Source organism: Mya arenaria, chromosome 12, assembly GCF_026914265.1.
Source record: "Mya arenaria isolate MELC-2E11 chromosome 12, ASM2691426v1".
NCBI lineage: Eukaryota > Metazoa > Mollusca > Bivalvia > Myida > Myidae > Mya > Mya arenaria.
Genome location: NC_069133.1, coordinates 19,426,028 through 19,446,917, shown reverse-complemented (window position 1 = coordinate 19,446,917; position 20,890 = coordinate 19,426,028). Strand labels below are relative to the sequence as shown.

The 20,890-nt window shown below is 33.1% G+C and overlaps 2 protein-coding genes across 7 annotated transcripts in view; both read left to right on the top strand.

Annotated features, from left to right (window-relative positions):
* The window catches only part of LOC128211430 (uncharacterized), a 59,342-nt gene extending 41,868 nt beyond the window's left edge, over positions 1–17,474 (top strand). For 4 of the 6 annotated variants that reach the window (XM_052916213.1, XM_052916215.1, XM_052916214.1 and 1 more), the window contains 10 exons: positions 1,806–2,054; positions 3,314–3,538; positions 3,914–3,947; positions 5,655–5,756; positions 7,874–7,980; positions 11,320–11,567; positions 12,825–13,049; positions 13,425–13,458; positions 15,158–15,259; positions 17,453–17,474. In XM_052916213.1, coding sequence (XP_052772173.1) covers positions 1,806–2,054; positions 3,314–3,538; positions 3,914–3,947; positions 5,655–5,756; positions 7,874–7,980; positions 11,320–11,567; positions 12,825–12,855 — 996 coding nt within the window. In that variant the 3' untranslated portion in view covers positions 12,856–13,049; positions 13,425–13,458; positions 15,158–15,259; positions 17,453–17,474. Of the gene's footprint in view, positions 1–1,805; positions 2,055–3,313; positions 3,539–3,913; positions 3,948–5,654; positions 5,757–7,873; positions 7,981–11,319; positions 11,568–12,824; positions 13,050–13,424; positions 13,459–15,157; positions 15,260–17,452 lie in introns of those variants that run through there. The other 2 variants (XM_052916216.1, XM_052916217.1) reach the window with 2 other exon arrangements.
* LOC128210518 (protein mono-ADP-ribosyltransferase PARP14-like) overlaps positions 12,870–20,890 on the top strand; it is a 56,419-nt gene continuing 48,398 nt past the window's right edge. The window contains exons 1-4 of the mRNA XM_052914869.1: positions 12,870–13,049; positions 13,425–13,458; positions 15,158–15,269; positions 17,453–17,558. Of these exons, the coding sequence (XP_052770829.1) occupies positions 12,870–13,049; positions 13,425–13,458; positions 15,158–15,269; positions 17,453–17,558 (432 nt within the window). The remainder of the gene's footprint in view (positions 13,050–13,424; positions 13,459–15,157; positions 15,270–17,452; positions 17,559–20,890) is intronic.

Below are 20,890 nucleotides of genomic sequence, written 5' to 3'. Positions count from 1 at the left end.
CCGTCAATTTATCATGATTTTGATGTTGATTACAATGCTGCATAAGTAATCAGCAAACAACAATTTAAATCTGTCATCCCAATCCTCTACATGAAGCCCTCAAATTATTTGTCGTTGACATGAACTGTATAAGGTACAGCCTTTTATTTTTATGCATTGATTGATTACCATATAACTTGGTACAAATGTTTTCCTCATTGCGATGATGTGCAGTGACCTTGACCAAGGTCCATATCTCAAAGTTCAAGGTCACGCGAGACATTTAAAGGTCAGAGTACACGCTTGTGTTTGCACTATAACTTACCTGTGCATTGATGGATTGCCATATTACTTGGTACAAATGTTTTCCTCATTAAGATGATGTGCAGTGACCTTGACCCAGGTCCATACCTCAAAGGGCAAGGTCACCAAGACATTTAAAGGTCAAGTGCACATGCTCGAGTCTAGGCTATAACTTACTAATGCATTGAAAGATTACCATATAACTTGGTACAAATGTTTTCCTCATTGAGTGACCTACTTATTTGAAAATTTTGTTGTGACAACATAAACATTTGTCCAGGATCTCTTCAATTTCATTATGTAAGTATTTAGAAAAAAAACATAACGTTCTTAAAGAACAACGGCAGGGGATACATCCATCATTTGGACTGCCTTTTGTACTTTAATATTCTCAACAACTAAGTAAAGTATTTAAAACATGTGGTATAATGGAACAAACAACACTGTCATCGCAACAGTTTGTACTCTTGGTAATAACAAGGAAGCGGCTTTAAGGTAGAGGGAGTTATTCACACCTTCACACATTGACAGTGCACAATGATGCCATGTTATGTCTATTGGTTTTTAATACAGAATCATTCTATATAAAAACTAGCCTTCATTTTCGAAACTTTAAAATAATAAACTACTTTCATTTGTTGTTGTCTTTTGATGCTAACAGTACCTGATTTTCTACTGCGTTTTTAGCTCACTTTAGCCGTAGGCTGAGGGTGAGCTTTTAGGATCGATGATTGTCCGTCGTCTGTCGTCCGTCCACACTTAGTTTGTTAACACTCTAGGAGTCACATTTTTGCCTCAATTGTCACAAAACTTGGTCAGGATGTTTGTCCCAGTAATTACTCGGAGGAGTTTGAATATGGGTCATCTGGGGTAAAAACTAGGTCACATCGCCCAAATATGGAAAGACCTTGTTAACACCTAAGAGGTAACATTTTTAGCCCAAATATCCTTGAAATTTGTCTGAAAGGTTGTTTTGATAATTTCTAGCTCAAGTTCATATATGGGTCATCTGGGGTCAAAAACTAGGTCACAGGGCCCACATATGGAAATACCTTGTTAACACTCTTGAGGTCACAATTTCATACATCAGAGAAGCCATATCCCTGTTTAATATTGCCCTTTAATTATCAACAAGTCTTTAGCACAAATTTTTACTGAGGTGAGCGATAAAGGGCCATCTTGGCCCTCTTGTTTAACTAAATCCATCCATCGATGTGAGTGGCGTCCGTTTAAAGTGAAAAGTAAACAAACATATTTTGGCTTGAAATGGACGAAAAAAACACGTCAAAAGCCTACCACTACATATATAAATTGTAGGCATTTCATTATGTATGTGTTTCAGCAATAGTAAGGATCAATATTGTGCATGACTCATAATGAAAAAATAGTACAGTCATGACCTTTAACTTTGAGCCCCTAGCTATCAATTTGCTTTATCATTTTTGAAATGTTTTTAATGCATGTTCATTGGCGGAATGTGGTTCTGCACTTTAAATTTATGACTTTTTTCTGATTTGTTTCAGGCAGATGCGATTGTTAACTCAACAAGTGATGACTTGAACTTGGAAAATGGATATGTGTCTGCAAAGATAAATAGAGCTGCAGGAAAAAAACTGCAAAAAGCTGTGCATAAAGAAGCTAATAAGATCAACTTCTGGGATTACATAGTTACTGAGGCGTTTGATCTAAGCAATTGTAAGCATATATTTCACTGTGCCCTCGAGCCATTGAAAGACATTGACCAGAATGACCAGAAGGATATCTGTCTATCGGTATGATATCTTTTTCACTTCAGGCATTTCATTTTGATAAAAAGGGTAGAATTAATTTGGCAACGTTGTGACTTATTTCTATAACAGTTATTATAAGTTATAATAATGACTTTTTTAAACATCATGTTAGTTGGCACATTCATAGATGGCAGTATTGGCCAATCTCTTGCAATTTGACATATAACTGCACCTGGTTTCAAGGTATAAAAATAAAGATACAAATAATGTTATGGGGTTTCTTCTTGAATAGTTTCTTTTAAGAATATGATCTGGTAAGCCGATAATAAGCTGGTGGTAAGCTTGTGCCTTTAACGTAATACAAGTCATGAGAGTCTTGCAAATTTCATTAATATTATTGTACCTGTAAAGAAACTTTAACTTAAAAGGCGCCAGCTTACCACCAGTTAACCAGATCCCTATTTCCATTATAATTATGTAAGTTGACTTCATTATTGGATCTGTCAAACTGCTTTTTAATAATAATCGAACCAAATTTGTCACAAAGTTGGAACTATAAATTCTGAAACAGTTAAAATGTAATGAAACATTTTATGCATATGCTCTTAGCACATTTTAATGCCAAGTCTGTAGGAATGAATTTAATTTGTTTAATAACTTTAAGTGACGCGCTCATGTTTTTTTTACCAAACATTAGTTTTCCCGGTTATGCATCTGAAAACACTTATTGTACCGTTATGTTCCTCTATGATATCGAAATTGCAGAAAAAATACAGTTAAAAAGGTAGAAAATAGCCAGTTAGCCTCACGGCCATGAGAACATTAACAAAAGTTGTAGATATGTTGACCTGTTAACAATACATTGATAATATCACGTGATAATGTCAATCAACCAATGACGCAACACCACAGCTGTAATTAATTTTCAATTGCATTAGAAACGTGATTGAAAATTATGGTCTTCAAAGACAATATTTGAGCAAATATCAACATTTGCTGAAGGGTTCTAGCTTTTGGTATTTTTGTTTCAACACTCCTTTTGATTTGCCACAATTTATTTCATAATTAAAAAAACAGTGCATGTTACAAACCATGATCGAGGTACTGTAAGCTATTTATGTTTATAAGATATCATGGTAAGGGTTGAAAGGGTCATGGAAACCAAATATTTAGAAAGAGCGGGGTGGTCTTTCCTGAACGATACTATTACTTAGATGTTACTCACGAGTGTGTTCTTGTGCTGAATCTAGGACACTTGAATTCTCTGATGATTTTGTTTTCTAACACTTCAATATTTACAGAATATGCGGGCAATGGTTCGAATGCTGTTGAATGAAGCAAACAAAATGAGCTGCCACTCCATTGCTCTGCCGGCACTTGGAACTGGCAATCTGGGTTATCATCCCAAGGATGCAGCAAACGCGATCTTCCTTGCTGTCTGTGACTTTGTAGAACTCAATGGCGACACGAGCCATCTGCAAGAAATAAAAATTGTCATATATAAGAAAGATGAAAACACATTTCAGGTATGGATAGAAAATTGAGGAATCACATTAAACCATTCAATGTCATGAGTAAATGATCAAGCTGAACATTCTTTCTTATATTACTAGAAGCATTTGATATTGCGACCAACGCTTTAACCCAGTTAAAGGCACTTACTTTTTTGTTATTGACAATGTTAATGGATGACTTAGTTTGCCAATAGACTGATATAAAAATGTTTTAAAATGATACAGCATGACAAAATAATTTAACATATTGCACTATAAATTTGATTCATTGCTTTTCTGTTATATTTTACTTAATTGTCCAATTTCAAGTGTTGAAAACCTTGTTTCATCCCATACTTTTAACCTGGAGGTTATAAAGGTGTCATATCTGTATGACTATTTTTTCAGGCTTTCAAGAAGGTTCAAGCAGAAATGGCCCAAGGTAACCATTTTACATAATTATTCATATTTCTGTAGGTTTGAATAAAGAACTCAATCTGGAATGCATAAAGAAATGAGAATAGACAAAAATAGGAAAAAACCTGTATAATAATGATACCACATCAAGAATTATTACATATATTAGTTAGCATGGACACTGAAATCTTTTAAGTTGACAGCGATGCAAAAGTGAATGGGGAATGTCAAAAACTAAAACAGTTAAAAAATTCATGTTTAATTTAGCCTTGATGAATAACCTTTTTAGGTAGTGAAACATTTTTTCTTGGCAACAAGTTTTGGGTTAGTTTAAGAGTTAAACAATTTTTTTAACAAACTTTGGATCAAAAAGCATTCACATTATAACGGGAAGGTCTGTCAAAATTAGTACCTCGTTTTAATGTCAAAATGCCCCAGACTATTCAACAATGTCTTGAGAGATCTCGATGATACCTTGTCAAATAAGAAAGTTGTTAAAAAAAGAAGAAATTTCGTGGATGAAATTCAATTCTGAGATTACAAAAATGCATATTATCTTTTTTAAAATAGTTGCAATCAACACAAAGTCCAACAACATTGTTGATTCGGCTGCATTCCGATAAATTTGACTCACAAACATATTCTTTTTGTATTAAGACATTTCCGGGAAAACGTATATGCTTTTTGATTTGAAATCTGATAAAATAATATTATTTTGCAAAAATGTTCAATTCCTTATTACATATTTTCATGTTGCATGGGATATATGAGCCATGCTTGTTAAATATTGAATCTTAAAACTAAATAGAAGTTGATTTTTTAAAACATTTAAAATTTTGGTTCCTCAATTGACTTTTGCCGACCCTTAAAATCTAAACATTTGCCTCTTTATAACAATAGCAAGTATTATTATTAGCAACCTTAGATCAAAATACATTGTAAAAAGTTATATCTTGAAGTTTACTCTTGATAAATATGGAGTCCCTTTGAACGGCCTTTTATCAAGTGGATGCTTATCACACGTCTTGACTGTAACTATTTGTCTTCATATATACCTCATATTTCTGATAACACTTCATAAACAGGATATGTCAGGGTCACCATTCCAGGTTAAGAGTTTGCAAATGTATTTCTTGTTCTTTTTATGTCACTTACAACCTGATATTTAGGTATCATGTTATTTGCTTCACACTCAAATGTGTCCTGTCCAGTTTTAGGATATACTGGTTTTACAGACATTTTTTTTTATTTTTCTTTATTAATCAGTCTTTTTCAATGAAAGGAGAAGGATATTAATTTATTTTTCATATTATCAATGAAATCAAGGTTTGACCATATTTATTTTTTATTTAAATATGACTGCTTCTCTATGTACATTCACAGTTTGAGAACTTTTAAAATGATTTTTTTTTTTTTATAAAAATGCAATAATTTATATTAAAATGTCCTAACTAATATATTATAAATATTTTAAGACAAAGATATGATGTGTTTAAATTGATATTTTTTTAAACAACTGTTGAAAATAGAGACTGGATTATAATGTGAAATAAGATTTTCAATTTGTTGGTGCAATGCTATACTTTGCATTTCATTTAAAACAATTCCTCTGGAGTCTATTTGATTGTTTGAATGAAAAACATAATTGTCATCGCCCAACACAACAAGCTATACAGTATTTAAAACACAATAGTTTGCCTCTCTATGAATAATAGCTTTTCTTTTATTGTAGAAGAAACAAGTTCAACAAATGATGAACTTGCACATGCACCAGAAGGGGTCGATCAAAACAGTGATACTGTTACAAGCACTGCTGCGAAGCAGCTGGCAGCAGGTGACTACATGTATTTCATGTCTTGAACCATTTAGAATTTGTTCTTTAAGTTTGCACTACTAGCTTTATAAAGTAAAGAAAAGAAACCTTGCGCTATTACTGAACTTTCCCTGGAGATATATTCTCAAACCATGTTTAATTCAAATTTTACCTCTGTTTTCTGTGTCGTCTGCCTCTTTACCAACAAAAATATAGTTTGAGAAAGTGCGCCCAAAAATGAATGAACATCGAAACATAAACAAAGAATTACTATCCACTTAAAGCGCATCATTCAATCACGTGACACAATGATCTCATCCCCTGCGCACTGTTTCCCCACTGAAAACATCAGGTGATAGCCCACTTGGGAATAACAAATGCACGCCATTTTGACAGGCTAAAGTGCTGACGATATAGAAATAGAAGAGAGTTGCTGACAATATAGACATAGAAGGAAAAAATAAGTTTTGAAATTAATGATTTTTCAAGACTTATTTTGTTTAATTTATTTTATATACTTTTTATAGTGTACGTATAGACGGATATTTGTGTATTTTTTTTTTGAAAATGGCATTTTATTGAAATGAATTGAGTTATATATTAAGCTGGTTTGGTGTAAATATGAGAAAATATCACGGATTATTAACTTTTTAGGTGTTTCATTTACAGTTGTTTGAAAGCAATTATTTTAATTTTGATCATTTTAATTAAGAAATTATTTCTCTTGAATCTGTTGTATTTTCGAAGTTGTTTTGTGAATAACAAGGTAAACATAGGCAAGGCCTACAAAGAAAAAACCCATTTGGTTCTGGTAACCCGACCCTACCTACGGAATAGGCGCCGACACTACCGTTTTTATTGTCAATTTGAAGAAAAAAAATTGAAAAACTAAAAAAAAAAACTAAAAAAAACTTAAATGCTTATACAGAAGATATCTTTAACACTATTCTCCAATGATGAAAATAACATTCTTATATAAAGCCTTATAAAAAAGCCTACCTACCCTACCTATTTTTGAAAAGGATGTTACCCTAACCAAACAATTTATTTATTTAGGCCTAATGAGTAAAGTTTGTTTAGTATATATTTCATTTTCTTGGTTGGGAATAGCACAAGCATTCACTCTTTTTTAATTAACTCTCCGAGCACAAAGTGCTTGGATGAGTTATTGTGGTAGGTTAACTAAGGATTTCATGCATCCGGCGTCAATCGTCAATAATTTATTTGTGTACACCAGTGCTCCAGCCAGGATCTGGAAAGTGTAGGGCGCTATGCCAGAAAGGGCACTTTCAATGGGTAGCGAATGACCCTAAAAAGGGCACTTGCAACGATCAATGTTTCAATTCATATTGCGTTTGTGTTGTACTTTCAATACTAATCTTTTGTTATGAATATTATAAAAAAACATAGTTGCATGGTACAAAAGTATCTTTACTTAAGTGTTAGAATGTTTTTTTTCTGAAAAGTGTCTTGACTTTATGTCCAATAGATTTCAAATATAGTTAATTTTAAACAACAGCACTTAGTCAAACAAAAGGGCACAGCAGGTTGTAATAAAAAGACAATAAGGTGCTGGAAAAGGGCAGCAGGGTGCTCCCCCTGCTATTTAGTCCAAGCAGTAGCACTGATGTACATGTTAGAGGCCACAACTTTATTCGTCTGAAAATTGGTCAGAATGGTTGTATTGATGAAATTTTAAACAGGTTAGAAAATGGGTTACCGTCTTGGTTAAAAAATAAGTTCACTTACGGTCAAATCTTTGTTTACTCAATAGAGACTTCCTTTTCTTTTTAGAAACTTACTTATGCTGTAGAGGCTGCTTTTTTGGTTCCATCTTTGTGAAACTTGATCAGAATGTTTGTCTTCATGAAGTACAAAATAGTCAAACTTAAAATAATGCTTTATATTTTACCGTTTAAAAAAAGTTTATACTTTATGTGAAAATTGCTTCTGGGTATAAAAAGAAAAAGAAAAGAAATCAATGTCTTAATAAGATTTGAAAATGCTTATATAGGCATGTTGGTTGGTATATTTAAACCTTACTATTTCTTTGAACATCATTCAATTAGAAGCAATAATTCAAGGACACAAGGATAATTATAAGACTGTTGTTTTAAGTTTTGATGTATTTCATTCAGAAAAAGAAGCCTCAAGATCTGCAAATGAAACAACTGGAGGAAGCCGAACAGAATCAAGTAAACTGAAAGTTCACGTTTTGAAAGAAGAAATAATAATATCTGTCATGGTAAAATGTTATTGGATATTTTAGTTCTTTGACTCTTTTCTTTGTAGAGCTGAATTAAGCATGTGTGTAGCAAATCAACTTGTATATACTAGATGGAAGGATAAAATGTTAAAAGTGGTAATATATATAGTATACTGTGCTGTTGACTAGACATAAAATTAAAATTTTCTATTATGTTGTCATGGCAATAAAGTGCATACCCCAGTTTTGCCTTATTCGGAATTCTGTATTTTTTCGATCCTTGTGTCAACTCTTCTGAAAAATCCGAATACTAGCTGATCAGTGCAAATAAGGTTAAAGAGGATAAAACAGAATAACAACTATTTACCATTGATACCAATTTGAAGCACTGACTCCAATAATATTCAATACAAATGTGATTTTGAAAAAGACCTATTCTTCTGGTTTTCTTTTTAACCAGGTTTTCACATAGTGAAAACTGGTTATAAGAATGACGAACATCGTTTTTCGGGCGGGCTGCCGGACGGCGTCAAACTCACCTATAAAACTAAATAATTTCAGTAAGGGTTGACACATCTTCATCAAACTTGGTCTATATGAAGAGTTTATAGATACCTTTCACGGGATTGGGTTTGGGGTCCTTAGGGTCAAGGTCAAGGTCACTGTTACTAAAATATAAAAACAGTTGAAAATGAATAACTTTAATTAGAGTCCACATATCTCTACCAAATTTGGTCTATAGAAGGAGTTTATGGATACCTTTCATGGGATTGTGTTTAGGGTCCCTAGGCTCAAGGTCAAGGTCACTGATACTAAAAATAGAAAACGGTTTAAAACAGAATAACTTTAGTTAGGGTTGACATATCTTCACCAAACTTGGTCTATAGGAAGAGTTTATGGATACCTTTCATGGGATTACGTTTGGGGTCCCTAGGGTCAAGGTCAAGATCACTGTTACAAAAAAAACAGTTGAAACTGAATAACTTAAGTTTGGGTCCACATATCTTTTCAAAACTTGGTATAAAGGAAGAGTTTATGGAGACCATTCATGGGATTGCATTTGGGGTCCCTAGGGTCAAGGTCACTGTTACTTAAAATAGAAAAATGGTTGAAACTGAATAACTTTAGTCAGGGTTGATATATCTTGACAAAACTTGGTATGATGGAAGAGTTTATGGAGACCTTTCATGGGATTGCGCTTGGGGTCACTAGGGTCAAGGTCACTGTTACTACAAATAGAAAAACAGACACAAGCTGAAGTTCTTCTGTCAATCATTGAAAACCTGGTTTCATCACATGGCGACCTTTCTTGTTTTTGTATATGCCTAAAGATGTTTATTATACAGAGTACACTTAAATTTTACTTGAAAAATTGTATGGAAAAGATAATCTGTTGTAATCTATAAAAAAATACTCAAATATAAATAAAATGTTTATCATACACATGGCAAATTTTCCCACCCACAAAATTATAAAGAAAGAAATTCAGTTAAACATGTTGTTATTAAAACATAATAGAAAATAGGGACAAAAGTAAACTAAACAAAATAATATTATATTTTTACCTTCATCACTTGTAACATTCCGTCAATTTATCATGATTTTGATGTTGATTACAATGCTGCATAAGTAATCAGCAAACAACAATTTAAATCTGTCATCCCAATCCTCTACATGAAGCCCTCAAATTATTTGTCGTTGACATGAACTGTATAAGGTACAGCCTTTTATTTTATGCATTGATTGATTACCATATAACTTGGTACAAATGTTTTCCTCATTGCGATGATGTGCAGTGACCTTGACCAAGGTCCATATCTCAAAGTTCAAGGTCACGCGAGACATTTAAAGGTCAGAGTACACGCTTGTGTTTGCACTATAACTTACCTGTGCATTGATGGATTGCCATATTACTTGGTACAAATGTTTTCCTCATTAAGATGATGTGCAGTGACCTTGACCCAGGTCCATACCTCAAAGGGCAAGGTCACCAAGACATTTAAAGGTCAAGTGCACATGCTCGAGTCTAGGCTATAACTTACTAATGCATTGAAAGATTACCATATAACTTGGTACAAATGTTTTCCTCATTGAGTGACCTACTTATTTGAAAATTTTGTTGTGACAACATAAACATTTGTCCAGGATCTCTTCAATTTCATTATGTAAGTATTTAGAAAAAAAACATAACGTTCTTAAAGAACAACGGCAGGGGATACATCCATCATTTGGACTGCCTTTTGTACTTTAATATTTCAACAACTAAGTAAAGTATTTAAAACATGTGGTATAATGGAACAAACAACACTGTCATCGCAACAGTTTGTACTCTTGGTAATAACAAGGAAGCGGCTTTAAGGTAGAGGAGTTATTCACACTTCACACATTGACAGTGCACAATGATGCCATGTTATGTCTATTGGTTTTTAATACAGAATCATTCTATATAAAAACTAGCTTCATTTTCGAAACTTTAAAATAATAAACTACTTTCATTTGTTGTTGTCTTTGATGCTAACAGTACCTGATTTTCTACTGCGTTTTTAGCTCACTTAGCCGTAGGCTGAGGGTGAGCTTTTAGGATCGATGATTGTCCGTCGTCTGTCGTCCGTCCACACTTAGTTTGTTAACACTCTAGGAGTCACATTTTTGCCTCAATTGTCACAAAACTTGGTCAGGATGTTTGTCCCAGTAATTACTCGGAGGAGTTTGAATATGGGTCATCTGGGGTAAAAACTAGGTCACATCGCCCAAATATGGAAAGACCTTGTTAACACCTAAGAGGTAACATTTTTAGCCCAAATATCCTTGAAATTTGTCTGAAAGGTTGTTTTGATAATTTCTAGCTCAAGTTCATATATGGGTCATCTGGGGTCAAAAACTAGGTCACAGGGCCCACATATGGAAATACCTTGTTAACACTCTTGAGGTCACAATTTCATACATCAGAGAAGCCATATCCCTGTTTAATATTGCCCTTTAATTATCAACAAGTCTTTAGCACAAATTTTTACTGAGGTGAGCGATAAAGGGCCATCTTGGCCTCTTGTTTAACTAAATCCATCCATCGATGTGAGTGGCGTCCGTTTAAAGTGAAAGTAAACAAACATATTTTGGCTTGAAATGGACGAAAAAAACACGTCAAAAGCTACCACTACATATATAAATTGTAGGCATTTCATTATGTATGTGTTTCAGCAATAGTAAGGATCAATATTGTGCATGACTCATAATGAAAAAATAGTACAGTCATGACCTTTAACTTTGAGCCCCTAGCTATCAATTTGCTTTATCATTTTTGAAATGTTTTTAATGCATGTTCATTGGCGGAATGTGGTTTGCACTTTAAATTTATGACTTTTTTCTGATTTGTTTCAGGCAGATGCGATTGTTAACTCAACAAGTGATGACTTGAACTTGGAAAATGGATATGTGTCTGCAAAGATAAATAGAGCTGCAGGAAAAAAACTGCAAAAAGCTGTGCATAAAGAAGCTAATAAGATCAACTTCTGGGATTACATAGTTACTGAGGCGTTTGATCTAAGCAATTGTAAGCATATATTTCACTGTGCCCTCGAGCCATTGAAGACATTGACCAGAATGACCAGAAGGATATCTGTCTATCGGTATGATATCTTTTTCATTTCAGGCATTTCATTTTGATAAAAAGGGTAGAATTAATTTGGCAACGTTGTGACTTATTTCTATAACAGTTATTATAAGTTATAATAATGACTTTTTTAAACATCATGTTAGTTGGCACATTCATAGATGGCAGTATTGGCCAATCTCTTGCAATTTGACATATAACTGCACCTGGTTTCAAGGTATAAAAATAAAGATACAAATAATGTTATGGGGTTTCTTCTTGAATAGTTTCTTTTAAGAATATGATCTGGTAAGCCGATAATAAGCTGGTGGTAAGCTTGTGCCTTTAACGTAATACAAGTCATGAGAGTCTTGCAAATTTCATTAATATTATGTACCTGTAAAGAAACTTTAACTTAAAAGGCGCCAGCTTACCACCAGTTAACCAGATCCCTATTTCCATTATAATTATGTAAGTTGACTTCATTATTGGATCTGTCAAACTGCTTTTTAATAATAATCGAACCAAATTTGTCACAAAGTTGGAACTATAAATTCTGAAACAGTTAAAATGTAATGAAACATTTTATGCATATGCTCTTAGCACATTTTAATGCCAAGTCTGTAGGAATGAATTTAATTTGTTTAATAACTTTAAGTGACGCGCTCATGTTTTTTTTACCAAACATTAGTTTTCCCGGTTATGCATCTGAAAACACTTATTGTATCGTTATGTTCCTCTATGATATCGAAATTGCAGAAAAAATACAGTTAAAAAGGTAGAAAATAGCCAGTTAGCCTCACGGCCATGAGAACATTAACAAAAGTTGTAGATATGTTGACCTGTTAACAATACATTGATAATATCACGTGATAATGTCAATCAACCAATGACGCAACACCACAGCTGTAATTAATTTTCAATTGCATTAGAAACGTGATTGAAAATTATGGTCTTCAAAGACAATATTTGAGCAAATATCAACATTTGCTGAAGGGTTCTAGCTTTTGGTATTTTTGTTTCAACACTCCTTTTGATTTGCCACAATTTATTTCATAATTAAAAAAACAGTGCATGTTACAAACCATGATCGAGGTACTGTAAGCTATTTATGTTTATAAGATATCATGGTAAGGGTTGAAAGGGTCATGGAAACCAAATATTTAGAAAGAGCGGGGTGGTCTTTCCTGAACGATACTATTACTTAGATGTTACTCACGAGTGTGTTCTTGTGCTGAATCTAGGACACTTGAATTCTCTGATGATTTTTTTTCTAACACTTCAATATTTACAGAATATGCGGGCAATGGTTCGAATGCTGTTGAATGAAGCAAACAAAATGAGCTGCCACTCCATTGCTCTGCCGGCACTTGGAACTGGCAATCTGGGTTATCATCCCAAGGATGCAGCAAACGCGATCTTCCTTGCTGTCTGTGACTTTGTAGAACTCAATGGCGACACGAGCCATCTGCAAGAAATAAAAATTGTCATATATAAGAAAGATGAAAACACATTTCAGGTATGGATAGAAAATTGAGGAATCACATTAAACCATTCAATGTCATGAGTAAATGATCAAGCTGAACATTCTTTCTTATATTACTAGAAGCATTTGATATTGCGACCAACGCTTTAACCCAGTTAAAGGCACTTACTTTTTGTTATTGACAATGTTAATGGATGACTTAGTTTGCCAATAGACTGATATAAAAATGTTTTAAAATGATACAGCATGACAAAATAATTTAACATATTGCACTATAAATTTGATTCATTGCTTTTCTGTTATATTTTACTTAATTGTCCAATTTCAAGTGTTGAAAAACCTTGTTTCATCCCATACTTTTAACCTGGAGGTTATAAAGGTGTCATATCTGTATGACTATTTTTTCAGGCTTTCAAGAAGGTTCAAGCAGAAATGGCCCAAGGTAACCATTTTACATAATTATTCATATTTCTGTAGGTTTGAATAAAGAACTCAATCTGGAATGCATAAAGAAATGAGAATAGACAAAAATAGGAAAAAACCTGTATAATAATGATACCACATCAAGAATTATTACATATATTAGTTAGCATGGACACTGAAATCTTTTAAGTTGACAGCGATGCAAAAGTGAATGGGGAATGTCAAAAACTAAAACAGTTAAAAAATCATGTTTAATTTAGCCTTGATGAATAACCTTTTTAGGTAGTGAAACATTTTTTCTTGGCAACAAGTTTTGGGTTAGTTTAAGAGTTAAACAATTTTTTAACAAACTTTGGATCAAAAAGCATTCACATTATAACGGGAAGGTCTGTCAAAATTAGTACCTCGTTTTAATGTCAAAATGCCCCAGACTATTCAACAATGTCTTGAGAGATCTCGATGATACCTTGTCAAATAGAAAGTTGTTAAAAAAGAAGAAATTTCGTGGATGAAATTCAATTCTGAGATTACAAAATGCATATTATCTTTTTTAAAATAGTTGCAATCAACACAAAGTCCAACAACATTGTTGATTCGGCTGCATTCCGATAAATTTGACTCACAAACATATTCTTTTTGTATTAAGACATTTCCGGGAAAACGTATATGCTTTTTGATTTGAAATCTGATAAAATTATATTATTTTGCAAAAATGTTCAATTCCTTATTACATATTTTCATGTGCATGGGATATATGAGCCATGCTTGTTAAATATTGAATCTTAAAACTAAATAGAAGTTGATTTTTTAAAACATTTAAAATTTTGGTTCCTCAATTGACTTTTGCCGACCCTTAAAATCTAAACATTTGCCTCTTTATAACAATAGCAAGTATTATTATTAGCAACCTTAGATCAAAATACATTGTAAAAAGTTATATCTTGAAGTTTACTCTTGATAAATATGGAGTCCCTTTGAACGGCCTTTTATCAAGTGGATGCTTATCACACGTCTTGACTGTAACTATTTGTCTTCATATATACCTCATATTTCTGATAACACTTCATAAACAGGATATGTCAGGGTCACCATTCCAGGTTAAGAGTTTGCAAATGTATTTCTTGTTCTTTTATGTCACTTACAACCTGATATTTAGGTATCATGTTATTTGCTTCACACTCAAATGTGTCCTGTCCAGTTTTAGGATATACTGGTTTTACAGACATTTTTTTTTATTTTTTCTTTATTAATCAGTCTTTTTCAATGAAAGGAGAAGGATATTAATTTATTTTTCATATTATCAATGAAATCAAGGTTTGACCATATTTATTTTTTATTTAAATATGACTGCTTCTCTATGTACATTCACAGTTTGAGAACTTTTAAAATGATTTTTTTTTTTATAAAAATGCAATAATTTATATTAAAATGTCCTAACTAATATATTATAAATATTTTAAGAAAAGATATGATGTGTTTAAATTGATATTTTTTTAAACAACTGTTGAAAATAGAGACTGGATTATAATGTGAAATAAGATTTTCAATTTGTTGGTGCAATGCTATACTTTGCATTTCATTTAAAACAATTCCTCTGTATGAGTCTATTTGATTGTTTGAATGAAACAAAATTGTCATCGCCCAACACAACAAGCTATACAGTATTTAAAACACAATAGTTTGCCTCTTTATGAATAATAGCTTTTCTTTTATTGTAGAAGAAACAAGTTCAACAAATGATGAACTTGCACATGCACCAGAAGGGGTCGATCAAAACAGTGATACTGTTACAAGCACTGCTGCGAAGCAGCTGGCAGCAGGTGACTACATGTATTTCATGTCTTGAAACCATTTAGAATTTGTTCTTTAAGTTTGCACTACTAGCTTTTAAAGTAAAGAAAAGAAACCTTGCGCTATTACTGAACTTTCCCTGGAGATATATTCTCAAACCATGTTTATTTCAAATTTTAGTGTGGAGTTTTGTGGCTACAGGGTTTACAACCCTGTTCAGTGTAGCCACAAACTCCACATCACAACATAAAATGCCTATTAATAGTAACAAATGTCGTCTGCCTCTTTACCAACAAAAATATAGTTTGAGAAAGTGCGCCCAAAAATGAATGAACATCGAAACATAAACAAAGAATTACTATCCACTTAAAGCGCATCATTCAATCACGTGACACAATGATCTCATCCCGTGCGCACTGTTTCCCCACTGAAAACATCAGGTGACAGCCCACTTGGGAATAACAAATGCACGCCATTTTGACAGGCTAAAGTGCTGACGATATAGAAAAAGAGAGAGTTGCTGACAATAAGAGACATAGAAGGAAAAAATAAGTTTGAAATTAATGATTTTTCAAGACTTATTTTGTTTAATTTATTTTATATACTTTTTATAGTGTACGTATAGACGGATATTTGTGTATTTTTTTTTTTGAAAATGGCATTTTATTGAAATGAATTGAGTTATATATTAAGCTGGTTTGGTGTAAATATGAGAAAATATCACGGATTTATTAACTTTTTAGGTGTTTCATTTACAGTTGTTTGAAAGCAATTATTTTAATTTTGATCATTTTAATTAAGAAATTATTTCTCTTGAATCTGTTGTATTTTCGAAGTTGTTTTGTGAATAACAAGGTAAACATAGGCAAGGCCTACAAAGAAAAAACCCATTTGGTTCTGGTAACCCGACCCTACCTACGGAATAGGCGCCGACACTACCGTTTTTATTGTCAATTTGAAGAAAAAAATTGAAAACTAAAAAAAAAAACTAAAAAAAACTTAAATGCTTATACAGAGATATCTTTAACACTATTCTCCAATGATGAAAATAACATTCTTATATAAAGCCTTATAAAAAAGCCTACCTACCCTACCTATTTTTGAAAAGGATGTTACCCTAACCAAACAATTTATTTATTTAGGCCTAATGAGTAAAGTTTGTTTAGTATATATTTCATTTTCTTGGTTGGGAATAGCACAAGCATTCACTCTTTTTAATTAACTCTCCGAGCACAAAGTGCTTGGATGAGTTATTGTGGTAGGTTAACTAAGGATTTCATGCATCCGGCGTCAATCGTCAATAATTTATTTGTGTACACCAGTGCTCCAGCCAGGATCTGGAAAGTGTAGGGCGCTATGCCAGAAAGGGCACTTTCAATGGGTAGCGAATGACCCTAAAAAGGGCACTTGCAACGATCAATGTTTCAATTCATATTGCGTTTGTGTGTGTACTTTCAATACTAATCTTTTGTTATGAATATTATAAAAAAACATAGTTGCATGGTACAAAAGTATCTTTACTTAAGTGTTAGAATAGTTTATGTTTTTTTTCTGAAAAGTGTCTTGACTTTATGTCCAATAGATTTCAAATATAGTTAATTTTAAACAACAGCACTTAGTCAAACAAAAGGCACAGCAGGTTGTAATAAAAGACAATAAGGTGCTGGAAAGGGCAGCAGGGTGCTCCCCCTGCTATTTAGTCCAAGCAGTAGCACTGATGTACATGTTAGAGGCCACAACTTTATTCGTCTGAAAATTGGTCAGAATGGTTGTATTGATGAAATTTTAAACAGGTTAGAAAATGGGTTACCGTCTTGGTTAAAAAATAAGTTCACTTACGGTCAAATCTTTGTTTACTCATAGAGACTTCCTTTTCTTTTTAGAAACTTACTTATGCTGTAGAGGCTGCTCTTTTGGTTCCATCTTTGTGAAACTTGATCAGAATGTTTGTCTTCATGAAGTACAAAATAGTCAAACTTAAAATAATGCTTTATATTTTACCGTTTAAAAAAAGTTTATACTTTATGTGAAAATTGCTTCTGGGTATAAAGAAAAAAAGAAAAGAAATCAATGTCTTAATAAGATTTGAAAATGCTTATATAGGCATGTTGGTTGGTATATTTAAACCTTACTATTTCTTGAACATCATTCAATTAGAAGCAATAATTCAAGGACACAAGGATAATTAAGATTGTTTTTAAGTTTTGATGTATTTCATTCAGAAAAAGAAGCCTCAAGATCTGCAATGAAACAACTGGAGGAAGCCGAACAGAATCAAGTAAACTGAAAGTTCACGTTTTGAAAGAAGAAATAATAATATCTGTCATGGTAAAATGTTATTGGATATTTTAGTTCTTTGACTCTTTTCTTTGTAGAGCTGAATTAAGCATGTGTGTAGCAAATCAACTTGTATATACTAGATGGAAGGATAAAATGTTAAAAGTGGTAATATATATAGTATACTGTGCTGTTGACTAGACATAAAATTAAAATTTCTATTATGTTGTCATGGCAATAAAGTGCATACCCCAGTTTTGCCTTATTCGGAATTCTGTATTTTTTCGATCCTTGTGTCAACTCTTCTGAAAAATCCGAATACTAGCTGATCAGTGCAAATAAGGTTAAAGAGGATAAAACAGAATAACAACTATTTACCATTGATACCAATTTGAAGCACTGACTCCAATATTCAATACAAATGTGATTTTGAAAAAGACCTATTCTTCTGGTTTTCTTTTTAACCAGGTTTTCACATAGTGAAAACTGGTTATAAAGAATGACGAACATCGTTTTTCGGGCGGGCTGCCGGACGGCGTCAAACTCACCTATAAAACTAAATAATTTCAGTAAGGGTTGACACATCTTCATCAAACTTGGTCTATATGAAGAGTTTATAGATACCTTTCACGGATTGGGTTTTGGGGTCCTTAGGGTCAAGGTCAAGGTCACTGTTACTAAAATATAAAAACAGTTGAAAATGAATAACTTTAATTAGAGTCCACATATCTCTACCAAATTTGGTCTATAGAAGGAGTTTATGGATACCTTTCATGGGATTGTGTTTAGGGTCCCTAGGCTCAAGGTCAAGGTCACTGATACTAAAATAGAAAACGGTTAAAACAGAATAACTTTAGTTAGGGTTGACATATCTTCACCAAACTTGGTCTATAGGAAGAGTTTATGGATACCTTTCATGGGATTACGTTTGGGGTCCCTAGGGTCAAGGTCAAGATCACTGTTACAAAAAAAACAGTTGAAACTGAATAACTTAAGTTTGGGTCCACATATCTTTTCAAAACTTGGTATAAAGGAAGAGTTTATGGAGACCATTCATGGGATTGCATTTGGGGTCCCTAGGGTCAAGGTCACTGTTACTTAAAAATAGAAAAATGGTTGAAACTGAATAACTTTAGTCAGGGTTGATATATCTTGACAAAACTTGGTATGATGGAAGAGTTTATGGAGACCTTTCATGGGATTGCGCTTGGGGTCACTAGGGTCAAGGTCACTGTTACTACAAATAGAAAAACAGACACAAGCTGAAGTTCTTCTGTCAATCATTGAAAACCTGGTTTCATCACATGGCGACCTTTCTTGTTTTTGTATATGCCTAAAGATGTTTATTATACAGAGTACACTTAAATTTTACTTGAAAAATTGTATGGAAAAGATAATCTGTTGTAATCTATAAAAAAATACTCAAATATAAAATAAAATGTTTATCATACACATGGCAAATTTTCCCACCCACAAAATTATAAAGAAAGAAATTCAGTTAAACATGTTGTTATTAAAACATAATAGAAAATAGGGACAAAAGTAAACTAAACAAAATAATATTATATTTTTACCTTCATCACTTGTAACATTCCGTCAATTTATCATGATTTTGATGTTGATTACAATGCTGCATAAGTAATCAGCAAACAACAATTTAAATCTGTCATCCCAATCCTCTACATGAAGCCCTCAAATTATTTGTCGTTGACATGAACTGTATAAGGTACAGCCTTTTATTTTTTGCATTTGATTGATTACCATATAACTTGGTACAAATGTTTTCCTCATTGCGATGATGTGCAGTGACCTTGACCAAGGTCCATATCTCAAAGTTCAAGGTCACGCGAGACATTTAAAGGTCAGAGTACACGCTTGTGTTTGCACTATAACTTACCTGTGCATTGATGGATTGCCATATTACTTGGTACAAATGTTTTCCTCATTAAGATGATGTGCAGTGACCTTGACCCAGGTCCATACCTCAAAGGGCAAGGTCACCAAACATTTAAAGGTCAAGTGCACATGCTCGAGTCTAGGCTATAACTTACTAATGCATTGAAAGATTACCATATAACTTGGTACAAATGTTTTCCTCATTGAGTGACCTACTTATTTGAAAATTTTGTTGTGACAACATAAACATTTGTCCAGGATCTCTTCAATTTCATTATGTAAGTATTTAGAAAAAAAACATAACGTTCTTAAAGAACAACGGCAGGGGATACATCCATCATTTGGACTGCCTTTTGTACTTTAATATTCTCAACAACTAAGTAAAGTATTTAAAACATGTGGTATAATGGAACAAACAACACTGTCATCGCAACAGTTTGTACTCTTGGTAATAACAAGGAAGCGGCTTTAAGGTAGAGGGAGTTATTCACACCTTCACACATTGACAGTGCACAATGATGCCATGTTATGTCTATTGGTTTTTAATACAGAATCATTCTATATAAAAACTAGCCTTCATTTTCGAAACTTTAAAATAATAAACTACTTTCATTTGTTGTTGTCTTTTGATGCTAACAGTACCTGATTTTCTACTGCGTTTTTAGCTCACTTTAGCCGTAGGCTGAGGGTGAGCTTTTAGGATCGATGATTGTCCGTCGTCTGTCGTCCGTCCACACTTAGTTTGTTAACACTCTAGGAGTCACATTTTTGCCTCAATTGTCACAAAACTTGGTCAGGATGTTTGTCCCAGTAATTACTCGGAGGAGTTGAATATGGGTCATCTGGGGTAAAAACTAGGTCACATCGCCCAAATATGGAAAGACCTTGTTAACACCTAAGAGGTAACATTTTTAGCCCAAATATCCTTGAAATTTGTCTGAAAGGTTGTTTTGATAATTTCTAGCTCAAGTTCATATATGGGTCATCTGGGGTCAAAAACTAGGTCACAGGGCCCACATATGGAAATACCTTGTTAACACTCTTGAGGTCACAATTTCATACATCAGAGAAGCCATATCCCTGTTTAATATTGCCCTTTAATTATCAACAAGTCTTTAGCACAAATTTTTACTGAGGTGAGCGATAAAGGGCCATCTTGGCCCTCTTGTTTAACTAAATCCATCCATCGATGTGAGTGGCGTCCGTTTAAAGTGAAAAGTAAACAAACATATTTTGGCTTGAAATGGACGAAAAAAACACGTCAAAAGCCTACCACTACATATATAAATTGTAGGCATTTCATTATGTATGTGTTTCAGCAATAGTAAGGATCAATATTGTGCATGACTCATAATGAAAAAATAGTACAGTCATGACCTTTAACTTTGAGCCCCTAGCTATCAATTTGCTTTATCATTTTTGAAATGTTTTTAATGCATGTTCATTGGCGGAATGTGGTTCTGCACTTTAAATTTATGACTTTTTTC